General features: G+C 40.0%; 1 protein-coding gene across 3 annotated transcripts in view; it reads right to left on the bottom strand.

Moving 5' to 3' along the window:
* MYB (MYB proto-oncogene, transcription factor) overlaps positions 1 to 17,596 on the bottom strand; it is a 28,355-nt gene extending 10,759 nt beyond the window's left edge. Inside the window, exons 1-9 of one of the 3 annotated variants that reach the window (XM_077486811.1) lie at positions 17,437 to 17,596; positions 11,138 to 11,252; positions 10,456 to 10,527; positions 10,227 to 10,319; positions 8,601 to 8,821; positions 7,111 to 7,333; positions 5,980 to 6,048; positions 4,427 to 4,531; positions 3,503 to 3,745 (exon numbers count right to left, since the gene is read on the bottom strand). In XM_077486811.1, the coding sequence (XP_077342937.1) occupies positions 3,503 to 3,745; positions 4,427 to 4,531; positions 5,980 to 6,048; positions 7,111 to 7,333; positions 8,601 to 8,821; positions 10,227 to 10,319; positions 10,456 to 10,527; positions 11,138 to 11,252; positions 17,437 to 17,459 (1,164 nt within the window). In that variant the 5' untranslated portion in view covers positions 17,460 to 17,596. Of the gene's footprint in view, positions 1 to 3,502; positions 3,746 to 4,426; positions 4,532 to 5,979; positions 6,049 to 7,110; positions 7,334 to 8,600; positions 8,822 to 10,226; positions 10,320 to 10,455; positions 10,528 to 11,137; positions 11,253 to 11,362; positions 11,741 to 17,436 lie in introns of those variants that run through there. The other 2 variants (XM_077486813.1, XM_077486812.1) reach the window with 2 other exon arrangements.
* Positions 17,597 to 19,120: the final 1,524 nt, after the last annotated feature.

The raw sequence follows: 19,120 nt of genomic DNA on the forward strand, positions 1-19,120 counted from the left end.
CACGCAACTTTAACATTTTGAAAGGTGCCGCCTTAAATACTTCCACAAAAAAGATTACTTAAACATTTATAGAGAAATCAAGAAATGATGCAACAATTGTGCTCACTCTTTTATTATCAGGTATGTGCATACATTGCCGCAAAAGGACTATATAATCTATCACACATTTTCTCAACCAGTTGTATGTGTATTTTAGGGGACAACTGTGTATCTTTTTCCAGGCCATGCAACTGCATAGCAAAGTAAAAATTTTTAGCAAATACATAAAAAAATATGGTACTGACTGGAAAAGATTAGCACAAATTCAGGGTAGAATAAATAAAATGACATGCACCAACGGGTAGATTAAATCAATTGATCCATATCAGTAATTATTTGGCTCTCATTGTGCATTATTGCTTAAAGTGAACATGAGGATTAAAATGTGCACACTACCATTACTGAATTGCTTAGAAAGGTGCAGGCTATGAAGCCGTTTCCCTGATCCTAGCTTCCTTCCTTAAGTGAGTCACTGACCTGGAACAAGCATGCAGAAAAGGGAGTTCAGACTTCACTGGGTGCATGCTTGACCCAGGTCAACAACCCAGTATGTTGTTAAGACAGAATCAAGATGATTTTTTCCAAACTACCACTTTTAAGTACAAGCCAGCAATGTCTTATCCTATACTTCAAAGCTTTCAGATTTTGGCTATTAGTCTAAGCAACACTTCTCCATCACAATCATTTTTTTATGGGTTAACTATTTACTTATTTAGATAATAACTAATGTTTCTTTTAACTGAAAAATGTACACTTAGTACTGGTTGGAATGACCATCGAAGCAAAGTATTAATAAACAAATAACATGCAGCTTTAAGCTTGAAAAAGAAAAGGAAATAAAAACAAAATAAGAAACTGCATTCCGCTTGGTAAGTATACAGTAAGACGCAGGCGTACACTATATAAACCTGTACTAGCAAAAAAGGATTGGAAAGGGATCTCATAGTTGGCAACATAAGGTGCCAGATCTTAGCCTCTGCATTACAATAATTCTCTTTGTAGCTCCACAGGAAAATAATCCTGACTTCTGGAGTATGGGGAGAGTATGGGCATGACACCCAGCAGTTAGAGCATAGTGCCTGAGTGACCTATTGCCACGTGTTTGTGAACATTTGCATAGGAAATTGTGCAGGCTACAGTGGCACTGTGAAAAAAGGTTATTGTTGCACAAAAGGAAGTAGTGTCTACGTTAATCATCTATCTGCCAGACAGTTTATTCATTTTTGTTTTATTTAGTACAGGTACACTTTAAAGTAGTTGTCAACCCTTAAAAATACCCAGTTAATCGACTGGTCTCAGGTGATACAGAAATTAAGCAAATCCTCCTACATACATTGTACCTGTTTGTTTATCTGCAGCCACCTCTCCTCTACATATAAGTCCAGAATGTATAAAGCTTGCCTGAGCTGTCAGAAAACAGGCGGCAAGAGCTGAAATTACACTCTGCAAAGCTTAGTGAGGAGAGCTCCGAGAGCTAATTGAAGGATAGAAACCTCCACCCCTCACACAGCACACAGAGCTGAGGCTGTCAATCAGCTGGAGGTCCCTACCTGTCACCTTTTTCTCTTGGTGTCAGGAAAATATGTCAGAAGTGACTCATGCTGTTAGCAGAGAAATGGGGCAGCAGACAGAAATCACACTTAAGCCTAGTACACACAATAAGATTATTGGACAAATGATCGTCCATTTTTTGTTCCATGCTAGTGTCCCTATCAAAATTGAAGAGGGTACTAAAGTACGAAAATTCTCGTACGACATAATAAAAATTTGGAAGTGATGTATTGTATTTGTAATATATTTTTTCAGACAAAAACTGTACTGATTAAACGAAAAGCATACGATCTTGTATCGTATGAGAAAACTTTTCATGTTTGTCCTTTCGGATAATTTCAGGTCGAAAGCTGTGTACTAACGATCAGATTATCATACGATGGATATTTCTTGGACAATTTTCTGTTTGTGTGTAAGGGTCTATAGTGATCTTAATTGAGACAAGTACACACTATAGAAGGATATGCTTTGTTCATATTTTATGTCTGTGGTTTACAATCACTTTAAGGCACAGCAAACTATTCTGAATGCAAATCAGTGGCATTGCTTTCTGAACTAAAGCTCAACAGAACTCCAGACTTTACTAAACAGACTGTAGTGGGAAAAAAAAGAAAAAAGACTGTGCTATACCTCAAAACAATACCTGAAAGCTGCCTACAATCAAACAAAGTCCTAAATCATATACAAACACAAAATTGTGGCGCTAAATCTTGTACAAATTAAAGTAAAGGCATATACATGCCAAAACTCTCAAGTGTATAAGAAACAAACGCAAAAATAAATAAATATGAGGGGTAATTGCACCAATGTGCAACTACTCCCAAGATAGAATAGAGTGTCCCATAAAGTGCCAATTGTTCAATGGATGTCTATAGGAGTCTCGATGTAGTCAGGATCCGACACTCGAACAGACTTGCCAGAAGTAGACTTCACAGATGATATCACAGTAAGCAAATAATGAGGTATTCATACCAAATCCGTTGGACACAGCCACCCTGCAGTGGTGTGTCATACAGGCTTATAGCGCTCAACCTCCTGCAGTAAGATAAGGTGGACTCCAGGACCAGAACCAAACGTGAAGGATGACAGCCCCCGTGCGGATCAGCGGACATCAGGACTGGAGACTCGCAGTTCCATTCAATGTATAAGGAAAAGAGATGGGCCAGCTTGTCTTATGCTTTTTACATTGCCTTTTTATGTACAGAGATCTTTTTATTGTCACATTTTGATGTGAATAAATTCAAATTTATAAGTTGACCTGCACTATCGGAGTCCTTCCGTTTTTTTTGCATCTCGTTTCTTTATACATTGAATGGAACTGCGAGTCTCCAGTCCTGATGTCTGCTGATCCGCACGGGGGCTGTCATCCTTCACGTTTGGTTCTGGTCCTGGAGTCCGCCTTATCTTAGTGCAGGAGGTTGAGCGCTATAAGCCTGTATGACACACCACTGCAGGGTGGCTGTGTCCAATGGATTTGGTAAGAGTACCTCATTATTTGCTTACTGAAATATCATCTGTGAAATCTACTTCTGGCAAGTCTGTTCGAGTGTCGGCGCCTGACTACATCGAGACTCCTATAGACATCCATTTGGCACTTTATGGGACACTCTATTCTATCTTGGGAGTAGTTGCACATTGGTGCAATTACCCCTCATATTTATTTATTTTTGGTTTTGTTATTGTTTCTTATACACTTGAGAGTTTCAGCAAATATATGCCATTACTTTAATTCATACAAGATTTAGCACCACAATTTTGTGTTTGTAGACTGTAGTGGGAACCATTAGGAATTGAAATTTAGCGGCACACAAAAAATAAATGAGTAGAAGATGTGTTCTACCCATGAATATTCACATTGCCACTTTCACTTTTTTCATTTGAACTTGAACTATCAAAGGTTTGGATTACTTACAGGATCAATATACTGCAAAGTATCAGTATATTCAGGTACATTCTTCATCTGTATTAACAGATTTACACCAAAACACCGAGCTGGGGAAGCACTTTCTTCAGGAAGGCATCCATGGTCCAACGGAGGAGAAGGTGTACAGTTATGGGGTTCCGCAAGACAAGAGGCAGGAGCACTGTCACCATGGGGCCTAGAGTTGTCAGCGATTGTTGTGCTCTGCCACACGGGATATTCTTCTGCATGGTTCTGTGTTTTACAAAAAGAGATGGAAAAAAAAAAAAAAAAAAAAGGAGGAACTTAGAATGAAATTGCTCAAGGTGTCTCACACACAGCTATGGGCCAGATAAAAGCTGTTGCATCATCTAAAGTACTTGCACTTCTGAAACAGTTGTCAAGATGTTTCCTTTCATCAATGTAGTAGCCAGCCTGAAATACACTGCTATGTGTTGTGTCATCATGCAATGACTATTTCATACTACAGAGCTACACATGCAGCGAGGTCACAGTACATGTTTAATAAAACGTTTAAAAGATAAGACCTCTTTCTCAGCTGAAGTGTTCTACTTTAACCAAAAACGTGTAACTAATACTGTTTTCAAAGGCTATATCTGCTTTAATACAGGATATTTACCATTTATACTATGATGGGAATAGCATGAATAACCTATTAAAGTGTAAACATGTAACTAAATGCTGTCAAAAAGATAAGACTAAACAACACTATAATGTATATTTCTTTAGTTCTCAAAGGTACTGTTGTAATGTGTATATTGGTGCATATAACCACATAAGAATATGTGTAAGATCTAATCTTTGTTGAAAGGACAAATTGACAAAAGGCATGTACGGTAATTTCTATGTCAAGCACTTAATTTATTTGGATTTTGGATAGTTTGCAGAACCTAGGATGAGTGAGACCAATCTTACTGGTATTGCATGATGTCCCTTCAGTTCATTTTCTGTTGACATAAGTAGTAATTCTAACTCTTTTATCCTCTTTTCTTTTTCTGGATCTTCATCATTATAGGGTCTCTAAAAATACAAAAATAATAATAAAAAAAAGAAGACAAACCAAAAAAAACTATTAATTGTTAGGCTTTTGTCAGATATTAGAAAGCTATAAAAAGGAAAAACTAAACTGTCTGCAACTGGCTGTTTCTAGCCAACTAATGGGTGTTATTGAGCACTTCACGCAATCGGTTGCACTTTTTACTTAACAATATTCTCCATATTGTTGGAAAGTCTCCCAGCGAATGAGTCCCCAAGCCTTCCCTTCCTTGGCACATGTGCCCTTCTGTCACTGTTAGGCAAGAACTGTAGTAGCAGCTCTGCAACAACTTATTCAGAGATAGACGTTGTCTCCCTGTGTGTTACCTGGTTGTTAGACTAAAGCCTAGTGCATGTCGGGCAACATTGGCCGGTTCAATAGAAACCGGCTGACATTCAGCCTGTGTGTATTGCAGCCGGTCCGACAGAAGCCAGCCGTTAGCCCAGCTTCTGTTGAAGGGGCATGACCAAAAAAGATCTGCCGATCAGCTCCTGCTGGCTGATGCGTTCTGGTGGGGGGCCGCCCCCCTGTCAGAACATAATGGCACAGCAGAGGAGATCGCTGTACTAACACTGCATGGTTAGTACAGTGGCTCCTCCTGAGCTGTCAGTTTTTTACGTTCAGCCCTGTGGGTTGAACGGAAAAATTAAAAAAATAAATAAAATAGCAGTGCGTACTAGGCTTTAATTACTACAGGCAAAAACACTTTAATTTGATCACTGAAAAGATGGATTGTGTATGCTTTGTTCTCAGCAAGTTCCATCATAAACTAATCTATGCCCAAACCTAAAGACTGTAATAACAATAGCACACAATAGAAAGGACTCCACTATTCTTGCTTAGTCATAACTTCCCCTTTCCCTGGCTTTTCCTTTTGCTATGAGTGTTTTCACAGAGACCACAAATTAGCTCCTGGGTGGAAGCTCTAAGACTAGTATAAAGAACAAGCTTGTGTGCATCAACTTAAGCATAATGGGCAAATATGATATTCACATGAGTTGGTAAGCTGGGTATACACTAGGAAAATATACACAAAAATTCTCAAAACATTTGAATATAATTAAAAAAAAAATTGTTGAAGATTTCATTTTCTATTAAAATTTGTTATTAGAAGGAATGGACTTTACTGAATGAAAACTAAATTCATTATTAGAAATTCATACATTTGAGAATATTTTTGTTTCTTTGAATTCTCTCCTTATTGCAGTCAAAAATGAATGCCAATTTGACCCCACTATGGATTATAATAACAAACAAATGTTCACACAACTAAAAATGTCAAATCAAATTCTACTAGTGTATACCCAGTTTTACACATAGATAACTAACAGATCCATATCCTACAATATACCGAAGGAGAAAAGACAACACAGCTAATAAATGTCAGCCATAAATACTAATTTTTAATAAATGACTAATAGGAAAAAAGTACCTGGACAACAGCAGTTGCTGGTTGAGGAACGTTGACTATATTTACATGAAGTGCTACAGGATAAGGTGCCTGTGAATAGAGAACAAGAAGATATGAGCCAATAAAGGACACCATTTCATACAACAGCTCTCAAATGTACTCTAGTAGCAGTTTTAATGTGTATTGCTTGTATGGTCTCCATTATTTGCATGTATAAGTTAAATCATACTATTTTTTCAAGTGGAAGCCTTGGAATGGATTGTACACAGTAACCATTGTTACTACACAATAGGTGTGGTTCAACTATCAGGTAAGTAAAAACACTCCCCCTATATCATAAATAAAAGGTTTGCATAAATGTTTGCATTAGTCCTCCACATATTCAAACTAGGGGGGATTTGCCCTCTGTCTCTTGAAAAAGCTTTTATGATTATGATGAAGCACTACTGCCACCAAAACCATTAATTTGATCTATATTTGCATCTCCAGTCGTACATTCTTAATTTTTTGGCTTGTTTTCAAATAGGCTATGTTCATGCAACATGAAAGTTAGAATTTCCGAACATACAACCAAAGCAATAGCTTATTAGTAAATAGCAATTGTGCCACATTTTAATTAGGCATGTAATATAGAATTGCATTGAATTGCACCATGTGGTCATTACGATTCGTGTTAAATGGCATCCAACACAAATACACAAACAAAACCATTGTTCCTTACCCCCAAGCACACAATAATAGACACATGCATTGTCTTGTATTGTGCTGGGAAAAAAAAAAAGTCAGGTGAGTATTTTGGTTTGTGAACATGTATTGAAAGCCAATGGAAAATGATCAAGCAGTTTAAAAGGCCCTATTGAAATCATGGAAGTCTTATTTTGAAAATGGAAAGGGGGGGGTGTAGAATCTTGTGTTCACATCTCTTTTCCAATCATGATAGAAGAATATGCTTTTTTGGTAATATTTTTTAAATAAACTTAATTTTATAAGATGGGAAATTAATGCGCAAAAATGTTGTCTATAATATATATATAATATACAAATCTCTTCAACAATATACCTTTGTAAAACAGCCTGTGGTACAATGCTAATCAGCAAAAAATTTTATGTAAACGTTATCCAAGGATGTAGGTTACTGCACACGTTGCTTACATTTGGTGGCTCATGCAGATGGTAGTAGAAACTTGGGACATGGCTGTTTTGAGAAAGCTGTGCAGAAGGTGCAGTGTGAGATGTGAAGCTCATTAAGGGGTTTTTTGTAAAGCTTGTGGCTATAGAAGACTGGTTGGCTTTGGATGATTCCTGCAGATAACCTTCCTGTTCGACCTTGCGTCGCATAGTAGAATTCCAGTGGTTCTTGATTGCATTATCCGTCCTGCCCAATATAAAATTTTAAATGTTACTGGAGAAAAGAACTGGGGATTTAGAAAAAAAGTGCTTTTATACAAAAAATTACTTTATGGAGTATGGTCAAAATGAGGACTTATTAAACAGAACTCCAAATGTTAAAGATCTCTAAACAGGGTGAGGTATGTGTAAGCACGTGCATTATGCTTACCTCTGATCCTGCACGCCAGATATTTTCAGGCCTAGAATTCAGAAGCTGGCAGACACATGCTCCCAGTGAATTACCCTACAGGCCTTTGGAAATAGTTTTCAACCCCATTGCTGGCAACATCCATATGTGCTATTGCCCACAACTACAGAGTGCTGACAGCAAAAGCACATAAACACAAAAGTAACTGTAAACACTTAAGGCAAATTTACACTATATGCGGTTACAGACATTTTACCGCATGATAAAATGGCTGTCACTGCAGGGACGCACAGAAAACAATTGTTTCCTATTCACACTGCAACGCAGCCTAGCACTGCGCTGAAACATGCTGCAGTCAAAGCCAGACATGCTGCATTTTATCGCAGAGCACCAGGCCAAATTGCAGTGATTGAAGAGTACGTTTTATACACATCAAATAAAGCTCATACAAAACAAGCGAAAAAAGGGAGCCATGTGATGTGCTGAATTGCACACCACACTGCCAGCAACACAAAGAGGATGGATCAGTGAATCGCTCCTGCTACTCTGCGTTGCAGTGTAAATTGGCCCTAAATGGAAAACACAGACAAAAACATTTTAACATACTGCTGCTTATCAATTATTAGATCTGATTGCTGCATTATTTTTGTGCAGAAAATACCAGTTGCTCTCCCCATAAATGTAGTTTCCTTGTCACATCCTGTGAGCAGCCTAATTCACATTTAAAGCTAAAATATATTATTTGTTTGTTTTTGGGTTTATATGCATTATAATTAAAATAAATGCAATCTAGGGAGCTGTAAACTTGGAGTTGCTCTTTAGCAAACTACCATACAGTTCCAAGCCATACAAGACATTTTTCTTTTTAATTAAAGCATGCTGTACTGCCTAAGTGAATATTTTTAAGTAATAAGACATTTTACTGGGTTTCAGTGGATTAGGCTTACAACAATAAAAATGTATTAAACAGTAAATGAAAGACCTGGAAACAGATTTTGTATGCCTATAAAACCAGCTTGAGTAAAAAATAAGGAAAAACAGCCAGCAATACTATTTGAATCCACAGTTAATCAGAACAATGTTTATGGGATGCCTGTTCTATTACCTCCCAGGAAGAAGCTTGGCAATTTCTGCCCATCTATTTCCAAGACGTTTGTGTGCGTCGTATATTATTCTGTCCTCTTGCTCTGTCCAGGAGGTCTTCTTCACTTCTGGATTCAGATGATTGTGCCATCTCTCTCTGCATTGCTTACCAATTCTACCTTTTAAGTGCTTGGCAATGATAGACCAGCGTTTGGGGCCATATTTCTGTACTAGTTCGATCACCTTAGAAATATAATAATTCAGAACATTTAAGTAACAAAGCTAAAAACATGACAGCAGTGATCAAAATAGGAGTGGTGAATGTAGATGCTTTACTTTTTGATTCATACAAACACTTTTCCTAAAATATTTTTTTTAAATTAAATATAAAGAGCATTTTCAGGCAAGAAACGAAACCAAGCACTGTGCTAAATAATGCTATCCAGCAAGTCCTGGAACTATGCTAAAGTCTGCAAGTCCACCAAATTTACTTTAAACTGGTCTTTTAAGCCACTACATCTAGATTCAAGAGGGGAACTCCAAGGACACAACCTCTCTGTTAGAGTAAGGCCCCTTTCACACGTGCAGACAGTATGTCCGTATTTCATTCGAAAATGAATGGATGGATGAAATACGGACATACATGCATCCATATGGGATAGCGGGTGTCAGCAGATAACACCCTATATCCTCCGTCCCGCTATGGTCCGATTCTGCAGACGGAGGAAAATCCTATTTTTCTATCCATCTGCAGACCGTCTGTCCATGTTCTGACAGGGTGTTCCCTACACAGTGTGCAAGGACTGCCTTGTCATCCGGCGGCTCAGCGGGGATCAGTGGAGTGATCCCCGCTGAGCAAGCGGTGTTCACGGGGCGGATCATCACAGATCCGTCCCGTGTGAAAGGACCCTAAGACTGTAATTTTGTTTTACATCTGCAAGAAACCTTCAGTGCCCGTGTTTGGGTATAGTTCTCCTGCTTGACAAACAGCGCTCCTCAGACCACCACATTACTAACAGAAAGGACTAGGATGGACTGGTATACTTCAGCACTGGCTGGATAAAACACTACTGTACTAAGGAGGCAGGCTGTGCTCCTCGTACGCATATCAAGGTTCAATTTTATTACATTTTGGTTGATGTATAACTGTAGAGGCCAAGTAAAAAAATGTATATTGTTTTGAAAAATATGGGGGACTTAAAATGTTTGCTTTGTTTACATGTGACCCCCAATGGGGATTTTTGTTCTAATGGTCTTCATCTGTGGTCTGCTGGTCAGAAAGGTTGGGAAATCTCCCAAATGGCAACTATGGGATTGATTTACTAAAACTGGAGAGTGCAAAATCTGGTGCAGAAACCAATCAGCTTCCAGTTTTTTTTTTTTTTTATTGTCAAAGCTTAATTGAACAAACTGAAGTTAGAAGCTGATTGGCTACCATGCACAGCACCAGTTTTTGCACTCTCCAGTTTTAGCAAATCAGCCCCACTGACAGCAAATGAATACATGAGAGAGGTCCTAGAACTTCCCAACTTTATTCCAGACAAAGGGTAATGTTTGGGCTATACTTGGGCTTTCTTTTAACACACAGAACAAAATGTAATAGTCATGTAATGTATAGTCATTGAACAGAAAATTGTAGATGGCTTACCCGCTGGTCTTCTTCTTTGGTCCATGGTCCCTTAATAAGTTCAGGATTTAAAACTTTCTGCCATCGATGCTGGCACTGAACATCTGTCCGATTCTTTGATGATAGAAATAAACAGAGATATTCCATTATTATACCAGGGATTTTTACCTGTTTTAAGTGTAGTAATGAATTATGTATTATGTATTACTGTATATCGATCAGACTTCTCTGTACTTATTGGCAAACTTACCGGAAGGAAGCTAGCAATAACCTTCCAATCTTCTGTGCCATTCTGTTCTACTAATTTCTTCAGCTTCTCATCCTGTAACAATGCAAAAGAAGTTAGCTTTAAATATTATCCCACTATTATAGTCCAATATTTTTGGCCAGGTAATCAGAAATGTAGCTGTATCTGGCCTCCTCCCCATATCTGGTCTATGGTGTATGGTGATACAGATGATGGGGCACTATTCCTCCACCTAATATCAAATGTAATGTTTACTCCCACCGATGCCAGGAAAATTTCCACTCCCGCTGGCCACAGTCCAGCCCCCCTAAGGTCTGAAGGACAAAAAACTGGCCCTTTGCTTAGAAAATTTGGAGACCCCTGCCTTAATGCATATTGTGCAAGCAATTAAAGGTAGTGCATAATATCTGAATGTATGATAGCTGGTAAAAACAAAGGCTGCTCTTCGGTTTTGTATGACATTACATCAGTAAGCAAACAGCTCACAAGTCTGGCTGCCAGTTAACTTAAAAAATAATACCAGGTCACTCCCTGTCACTCGCTAAGCAACCACTCTATAACAAACCTAGAACTTAGATGTCTAAGTAAGTCAATGAGGATAGAGCCCCTGAAGGAATCATGGTACATAAAACAAACCCAGAGCAAACAATAAATCTATACCAGTGATCAAACAGCAATAAGTTACCTCCTCGCGTGTCCATCGTGTTTTTCCCAAGTGTCGTTTTCCTTTGGAAAGCATGCCATCATAATCATGTTCGTACATTTCTATGTCGTCATCATCTTCCTCTGAGCTGTATAAGCTGCAGGCAGACACAGGTATCACATCAGAAAGTCATATTTTATCTTTATTCCCCATCCCCCTGTTACAAAATCACTTTAAAAAAAAAAGAAAGAAAAGGAAGAGTTTCACCTGAAAATCTGGAAATCTTGCACGACAAGATTTTGCACGCTACTTTGCTGGTCTGATACTGTGAACAGGTTCTACTGTTTTTGGTATCCACAGATACAAGAGAAAGGTCCTGGCAGACTGCTCAGTACTCTACATGTTCAGACCTGCTTCTGCTGTCAGATGAGTGGCAAATTGCACATTTGGCAACCTTTCCACTAATAAAGTCAAAATAAGCCTGAATGTCTAAGGATAGTAAAAAGAGCCTGATATTGTGTGTCATTTACACAGGCAGGCCTGAGATTCTTTATCTGCTTTATGAAATACTCCAGCATTTGTGACTCTTTGGAGCCAACCCAAACTTTTGTCTTCACTTTCTTGTGAGTGAAGTAAGGAGCTTACAATTTGACCTTTATGCCGGATTTATCTATACTTAGGACAACTTTACAATAGTTCATACTTTGCAAACTATTTCAGGAAAAATGCAAAAACTTGGAGAAAGACTGCAAATTGACAGATGGATCTTTCACTAAAGGCAGCAGAAAATGTTCTTTCAGTCCTATTCAAACCACAGCAACAACTGGACCCACCATTACATTTCCAAATATATGTCATAACGTTGCAATTTATCAAGCCCCTACATATACCCACCCAGTGAAGGGACTATCCTCAGGTGATGCACAGATGAAACAAATCCTCCTACATAAGTTGTACCTGTTTATCTGCAGTCTCTCCTTCTCTACATTCGTTCAAGGTGTAGAATTCATAAAGCTTGTCTGAGAATACCGAAAAAAGGGGGCGGAGAGCTGAAGTTACACTCTGCAGAACTCAGTGAGGAGAGCTCTCACAGATGATTGGAGCAAAGAGAAACGCACCCCTTTACAGAGCACACATGAACAGAGCTGAGGCTGTCAATCAGTTGGTGGTCCCCCGTCACCTTTTTTCTCTTGGTGTCAGGAAAAATTGTCAGAAGTGATTCATGCTGCTAGCAGAGGAACAAAGCAGCAGACAGAAATGACACTTAAGGGCCGTACACGCAGGCCGAATTTCGGGTGGCATGGACCGGTTCAGCAGAAACCGGCCAACATTCGGCCTGCGTGTACAGCAGTCAGTCTGACAGAAGCCAGCACAATAGCTCAGTGGTGGAGATCGCTGTACTAACATTGCATAGTTTGTACAGCGGCTCCTCCCAAACTCTTCAGTTTTTTTTGTTTAGCCTGCTGGGTTGAATGAAAAGAAACTAATAATGAGTACTAGGCTTTAGGCTGGGTTCACACTTATGTGAATTGGATGCGGATTTCCCTCTGGGGCGGCCGTGGTCTGCACTGGAAAAGGGTCATATGTGTCATTGGTTCAGGTATAGGTGCGAATTCAGGCAAAAATTAGGACCTGATTCGCCCCTGAAATGAAGAACAGGGATGCACTGGGCCCCCTGCTGCTAGCCACTACCACAGCTAATGTGAATCCAGCCTTAGTGCTTTTAATTGAGACAAGTACACACTGGAGGGGGATATGCTTTGTTCATATTTCATGTTTGCAGTTTACAAGCACTTTAAACTTGGGTATGACTAATAAACACTCCCACAAATGCACAAACCTCTCACATCATTACCTACAATAAGGCTTGATGTAGCTACCCAAAGACATCACCTTTTATGAGAAAAGCTTTCAAACACCAAATTTTTGCACTGCTTTGGTAAATAAAAAAAAAGGGCTTAAAGTGTTATATCAGCATGACCCTTCAATGGCCAGATCAAACGTTTAAGAGAGGCATTTTATCGACTCATGACACTAATGAGAGAAGTCAGACAGATCTACAAGCTCCCTTTTCGAAATATGTATTTGGCCAAAAGCCACTGCTATCACGTTGTTTTGTAAACAAACACAATTGCCAACACACCCGCACTTCATGGGCCAGAAGACAAAAGCAGTGTTTACTGAAGTGCTGCAAAGCTGAAAGTCAAAAAGTCAGTTTTCCTTTTTGCAGTGATGTCCTTTTTTTTTCCTTTTCTTTTTAATCTTACTTGTTCTTCTTGAGACCCCTTCCAAAATAGTACAGGCTGTTTTAGAATTACTAGGTCGGCCTAATTTATGACTGAGGGGTTTCCCCATTAGCAATATCTAAGTGAAAGGAAAAATATCTTGATGTTCTCATACAATTGCAAGCCTCCTGTCAAAAAAACTAAAACTTAAATGTAGCGCCTAAGAAGGACTAAAATCTTCTGTCTGCACACGCTCTGCACTTGGGTCCTGATACACGTTCCATTAATAAAGGAGGGCATGTCTTCTGACAGGAAACTAATTCAAGTGTTTCAAAGATACCCTTCTTAGTTAAAAGTGCAGAGTGTTGGAACAGATGTCTCTCTATGGAAAAAGATGATGTCAAATGAAACTACTCTGTGAAAAAGAGATCATCTGTGTGATAGTGCAAGTATCTACAGAATTTACAAGCCAAAAACATACAACCCAAAGACAGTTGAAGGCAGATACATGCATGTTCTTTGTTTTAGCACAGTTCATACAGTACTGCCAACAAAAGAGCGGGTTAAATATTTGGTTTCATCAGACTGTGGTTAGAGTAAGGTAAGCAGTAAGTTATACGTTTGGAAGGAACTCAGTTATGCAATGGTCTAAGAGGTGAAAGGGAAGATAGGTGGCCACATGGGTGGGGGATGTTCTGCCGCTTTTACAAATAGGCCAAGATGACACCACACTAAGTAATTAACCATAAACTTAATAACCACACATTGTAAACTAGGATCTAATATCTGAGTCCACCATGCCAATGTGTTGGTAATTAACCACTGCTATGTTAAATGATGTCCAAAGCATTCACTAATCTAAAGACATGCTGGTAGGCTCATTGGCTCCTGTCTTAATTGGCCCTAGTATGTGTATGTATGAATGAATGTGAGTTAGTGACATTAGATTGTAAGCTCCTTGGGGCAAGGACGGATGTTGAACGATGGAATGATGCGCTGGATAAATTACCGGCACTATAAGTACCAATAATAATAAAAAATGTCATGACTTGCACTGTTCCTACTCACAGAAAAAAGTAAATGCTTAAACATAATAACCACACAATGGGGATTATTTACGAAAGGCAAATCCACTTTGCACTGAAAGTGCACTTGGAAGTGCAGTCTCTGTAAATCTGAGAGGTAGATCTGAAATGAGGGGAAGCTCTGCTGATTTTATCATCCAATCATGTGCAAGCTAAAATGCTGTTTTTTTTTTCCTTGCATGTCCCCCTTGGATCTACAGTGACTGCACTTCCAAGTGTATTTTCAGTGCAATTTCAAGTGCATTTTGCACTTGTAGTGCAAAGTGGATTTGCCTTTAGTAAATAACCCCCAATGTAAGCTAGGAGCATATATCTGACTTAATTGTGTCAATTTATAGGTAACTAACCCATGCTAGCTTAGATGATGTCCAATGTATTTACTAATTGATATGGGTTGACTTGTCCTGTTCACATTCACAGATAAACCACAAATGCATTGACTCAGTGATCACATACTTGTAAGCTAGGATCTAATATCGGAGTCCTATAGATACCATCAATAATCAAGCAGCAGAACATGTTTTAGTGCACATACAAAAGACAGCAGGTGCAAGCTCAAGTCCACAAGGGCTCCATTCCCACCAGGGGCACAGGACACACCACCAGCGGCACAGGGCACACCACCAGGGGCACAGGGCACACCGCTCTTTTTCAAGACCAATTAAACTAAATTTGAATTGTCCCTAAAGCAAGCCATTAACTCTCCTATCAGCATACAAATACATGCATGCAGTGGACAGATAACTGATATTCCACTTTCCAGCAATAGAGCAACCACACTAGGAGCCAAAATGAAAGCACGCTTATATGAGATACTACTGGGCAAAAAATTACACCACCATATACGTTGACTATGGCTTTTGAATCAGGGTTCTCTACAGGTAAAACAGTCATAGAAAAGTGAGCTGTCAGAAAACCAATCATCCTCCTTTCCTACAGAGAACGGGCCAAGCCAACAATGACACGTTACAACAGTGCAGCCGCTACACTGGCACATGCTCATAGAATGCAAAGCACCATCTACAGCAATTCATTTCCAGTTCAATGGGCCAGATATGACATCAGATGTTCTGTATTCACTGTGTTTAGTATTGATAAGCTTCTAGATCAAAGACTAATTATAATTCAATACTCACTATACCACTGCAGAATCTAAAGTAATGAATTCTCTGTTCTATAGCCCAGATGTGACATGAGATGCTCTACATTCAGTATATAGTATGGATATACACTCTATATGGAAAAAGCACCAATACAGTAACTTTACTATAGCCACATCTCTAAGAACAGTGCACACAACTAAAGCAAGTCATTTCAGTACAATAGCTCATATATGATATTGGATACTCTACATTCAGTAAGTATTATTGACGAGCCTTCTAGAGCTAAGGTTTACCAATACTGTAATACTTTCTATACATGTCAAGCAACAATGTACAATCTACAGCAATTCAATGGCCCAGATCTGACATTCAGTGCCTTGTACAGATGAACCCTTTGGATAGTAATGGTATCCGTACTGCAATCTATCTATCTATGTGCTATACACACACACACACTAGCAACAATGCACAATCTACAGCAATTCATTTTCAGTTCAATGGCCAAGATCAGACTTTGGATGCTCTACATTCATTGCATATTATCGATATACCTTCATGATGAAAGACTAATCAATACAGTAATCCTTCCTATACCCCACCTCTGCATTATATACACACACACACACACACACACACACACACACACAAACACACACACACACACACACGTTTTGCAACAAAGCATTTCAGTTCTATGGCCCAGATCAGACTTTGGATGCTCTACATTTATTGTATATTGTCGATATACCTTTATGATCAAAGACTAATCAATACTGCAATCGTTCATATACCCCACCTCTGCACTATGGACAGATGTCTAGCAATGATGCACCATCTAAAGCAATTCATACACACACACACACACACACACACACACACGTTTTGCAACAATGCACCCTCTACAGCAATTCATTTTCACTTCTATGGCTCAGACCTGACTTTAGATGCTCTACATTTGTTGTATATCATCAATATACCTCCTTGATCAAAGAATAATCAATACAGTAATCCTTCCTATTCCCCACCTCCGCATTATATACACACACATGTTTTGCAACAATGCACCATCTACAGCAATTCATTTTCAGTTCTATGGCCAAGATCAGACTTTGGGTGTTCTACAGTCATTGTATAATATTGATATACCTTTGTGATCAAAAGATTAATCAATACAGTAATCCTTCCTATACCCCACCTCTGCATTATATACACAAATACACACACACACGTTTTGCAACAATGCACCATCTATAGCAATTCATTTTCAGTTCTATGACCCAGATCTGACTTTGGATGTTCTATAGTCATTGTATAACATTGATATATCTCCATGATCAGACTAATCAATACAGTAATCCTTCCTATACCCCACCCCTGCACTATATACTCATCCCCATGTACAATGCACCATCTACAGCAATTCACTTTCACTTTAATGTTCCAGATGTGACATTGGAAGCTGTACATTCAGTGTGATGAACCTTATAGATGGAAGGTTTATAAATACTGCCATCCATATATATTTCTATTTCTCTGCCATACACAGTTCAAAGCGATCTCTAAGAACAATACATAAGAACACAGGTAAAGAAGCTCCCAATGACATAGGACTGGATGAAAGGAGCAGCAGCAGCAGCTGTGTCCCCCCATAGAAGTGTCCGTACTGTGCTGGTGGTGATAAGTGGGATGCCGGTCAGTAGTGAGGAAAGTCCCGTATAGGACAGCGCTGAGTGCTGGAAGCACGTGTGGTGTGCTGAGAAGGAAGGAGCTCCTCATCCACCTGTTACTACATGGCAATGGTGGGGGCAAGCCAGCAGGTGCCTGTCCTCCTCTTCTGTATCCCGCACATGCCTGGCACAGTGTAATAAGAAGGCTCCAGCCAGGTGTCAGGCTGTAGAAGGTGAGCTATGTGTATGACTTGTCATTACCTGTTCCTGAGTCTCCTGGCCATCCTGAGGTGAAGGTCAGGGGAGAGTGAGGTGAGTGTGCTCCCTGCTCAGAGGATTACAGTGCACTGAGAGTGCGGGGCTAGGAGGAAAAAAAAAGGAGGAGAGCCCATTCCGGGGGAGGGGAGGAGGAGTCTGAGGAGGGGACAGGTTTACTTCAAGCAGAGTAAACACAGATTTCCCCCTAAAACAAAAGCACATTAGGCACGCCCCCCTCCCGCCAAATCTGGCGCCCTGCGCACGCGCTTTTCCGCCGGCTCGGCAGTGCCGGGAGGGTGCAGGCAGCGGCAAAGGACAGGCGCCCTTTCAGGCACAATCCCCGCTCTGGGAGGTGCGGAGAGTAAATAAGGCTGTCAGTGGCCGGCAGCACGGAACGTATTGTCACTGGGGGTGTGTGGAAGATGTGTGCACACAGGTGTGACACCACAATACAGGAGGAGGGGGAGGGGGGCTTTAGCAGGCAGAGTAATGGGGGCTGACACTTTTCAGTCACAGCTAATTCACCTCAAAACTAACCTTTCATTTTACCTCATAAGAAGCTTCTACTATATTAGTGCACATGCATCCATCAATGCTGAACCCAGCTAGGAATCTTATTGTACAAATACATTGGGGTTGATTTACCAAAACTGGAGAGTGTGAAATCTGGTGCGGCTCTGCATGGTAGCCATCGGCTTCCAGGATTTATTGTTGAAGTTTAGCTACTTGCCCGCCGGGTATTTTCACCCCCTTCCTGCCCAGACCATTGTTCAGCTTTCAGTGCTGTCACACGTTAAATGACAATTGGACGGTCATGCAACGCTGTACTCATATGACATTATTATTTTATTTTTTTAGACAGGGTTTTTATTTTTTGCTAAACAAGCGAAAAAAGACTTGAAGAAAAAAAGTTTTTATTTGTTTCTGTTATTCAATTTTTGGTAAATTAGTCATTTTTCTCCTTCACTAATGAGGCTGCACTGGTGAGGTGGCACTTATAGTCTGCACTAATGGGCACTAGTGAGGCGGCACTTATAGTCTGCACTAATGGGCACTAGTGAGGCGGCACTTATAGTCTGAACTAATGGGCACTAGTGAGGCGGCACTTATAGTCTGCACTAATGGGCACTGGTGAGGAGGCACTTATAGTCTGCACTAATGGGCACTAGTGAAGCGGCACTTATAGTCTGCACTAATGGGCACTGGTGAGCTGGTACTTATAGTCTGCACTAATGGGCACTGATGAAGCAGCACTTATAGTCTGCACTGATGGGCACTGGTGAAGTAGCACCTTATAGTCTGCACTGGTGAAGCAGCACTTATAGTCAGCACTGATGGGCACTGGTGAAACAGCACTTATAGTCTGCACTGATGAAGCAGCATTTATAGTCTGCACTGATGGGCACTGGTGAAGCAGCGCTTATAGTCTGCACTGGTGAAGTGGCACTTATAGTCTGCACTGATGCGCACTGGTGAAGCAGCACTTATAGTCTGCACTGATGGGCACTGATGAAGCAGCACAGCACTTATAGTCTGCACTGATGGGCACTGGTGAAGCAGCGCTTATAGTCTGCACTGGTGAAGTGGCACTTATAGTTTGCACTGATGGGCACTGGTGAAGCGGCACTTATAGTCTGCACTGGTGAAGTGCCACTTATAGTCTGCACTGATAGGCACTGGTGAAGCA

The sequence above is a fragment of the Lithobates pipiens genome, unplaced genomic scaffold (assembly GCF_037356315.1).
Source record: "Lithobates pipiens isolate NorthernLeopardFrog02 unplaced genomic scaffold, aLitPip1_a1.2 Scaffold_18, whole genome shotgun sequence".
Lineage (NCBI taxonomy): Eukaryota > Metazoa > Chordata > Amphibia > Anura > Ranidae > Lithobates > Lithobates pipiens.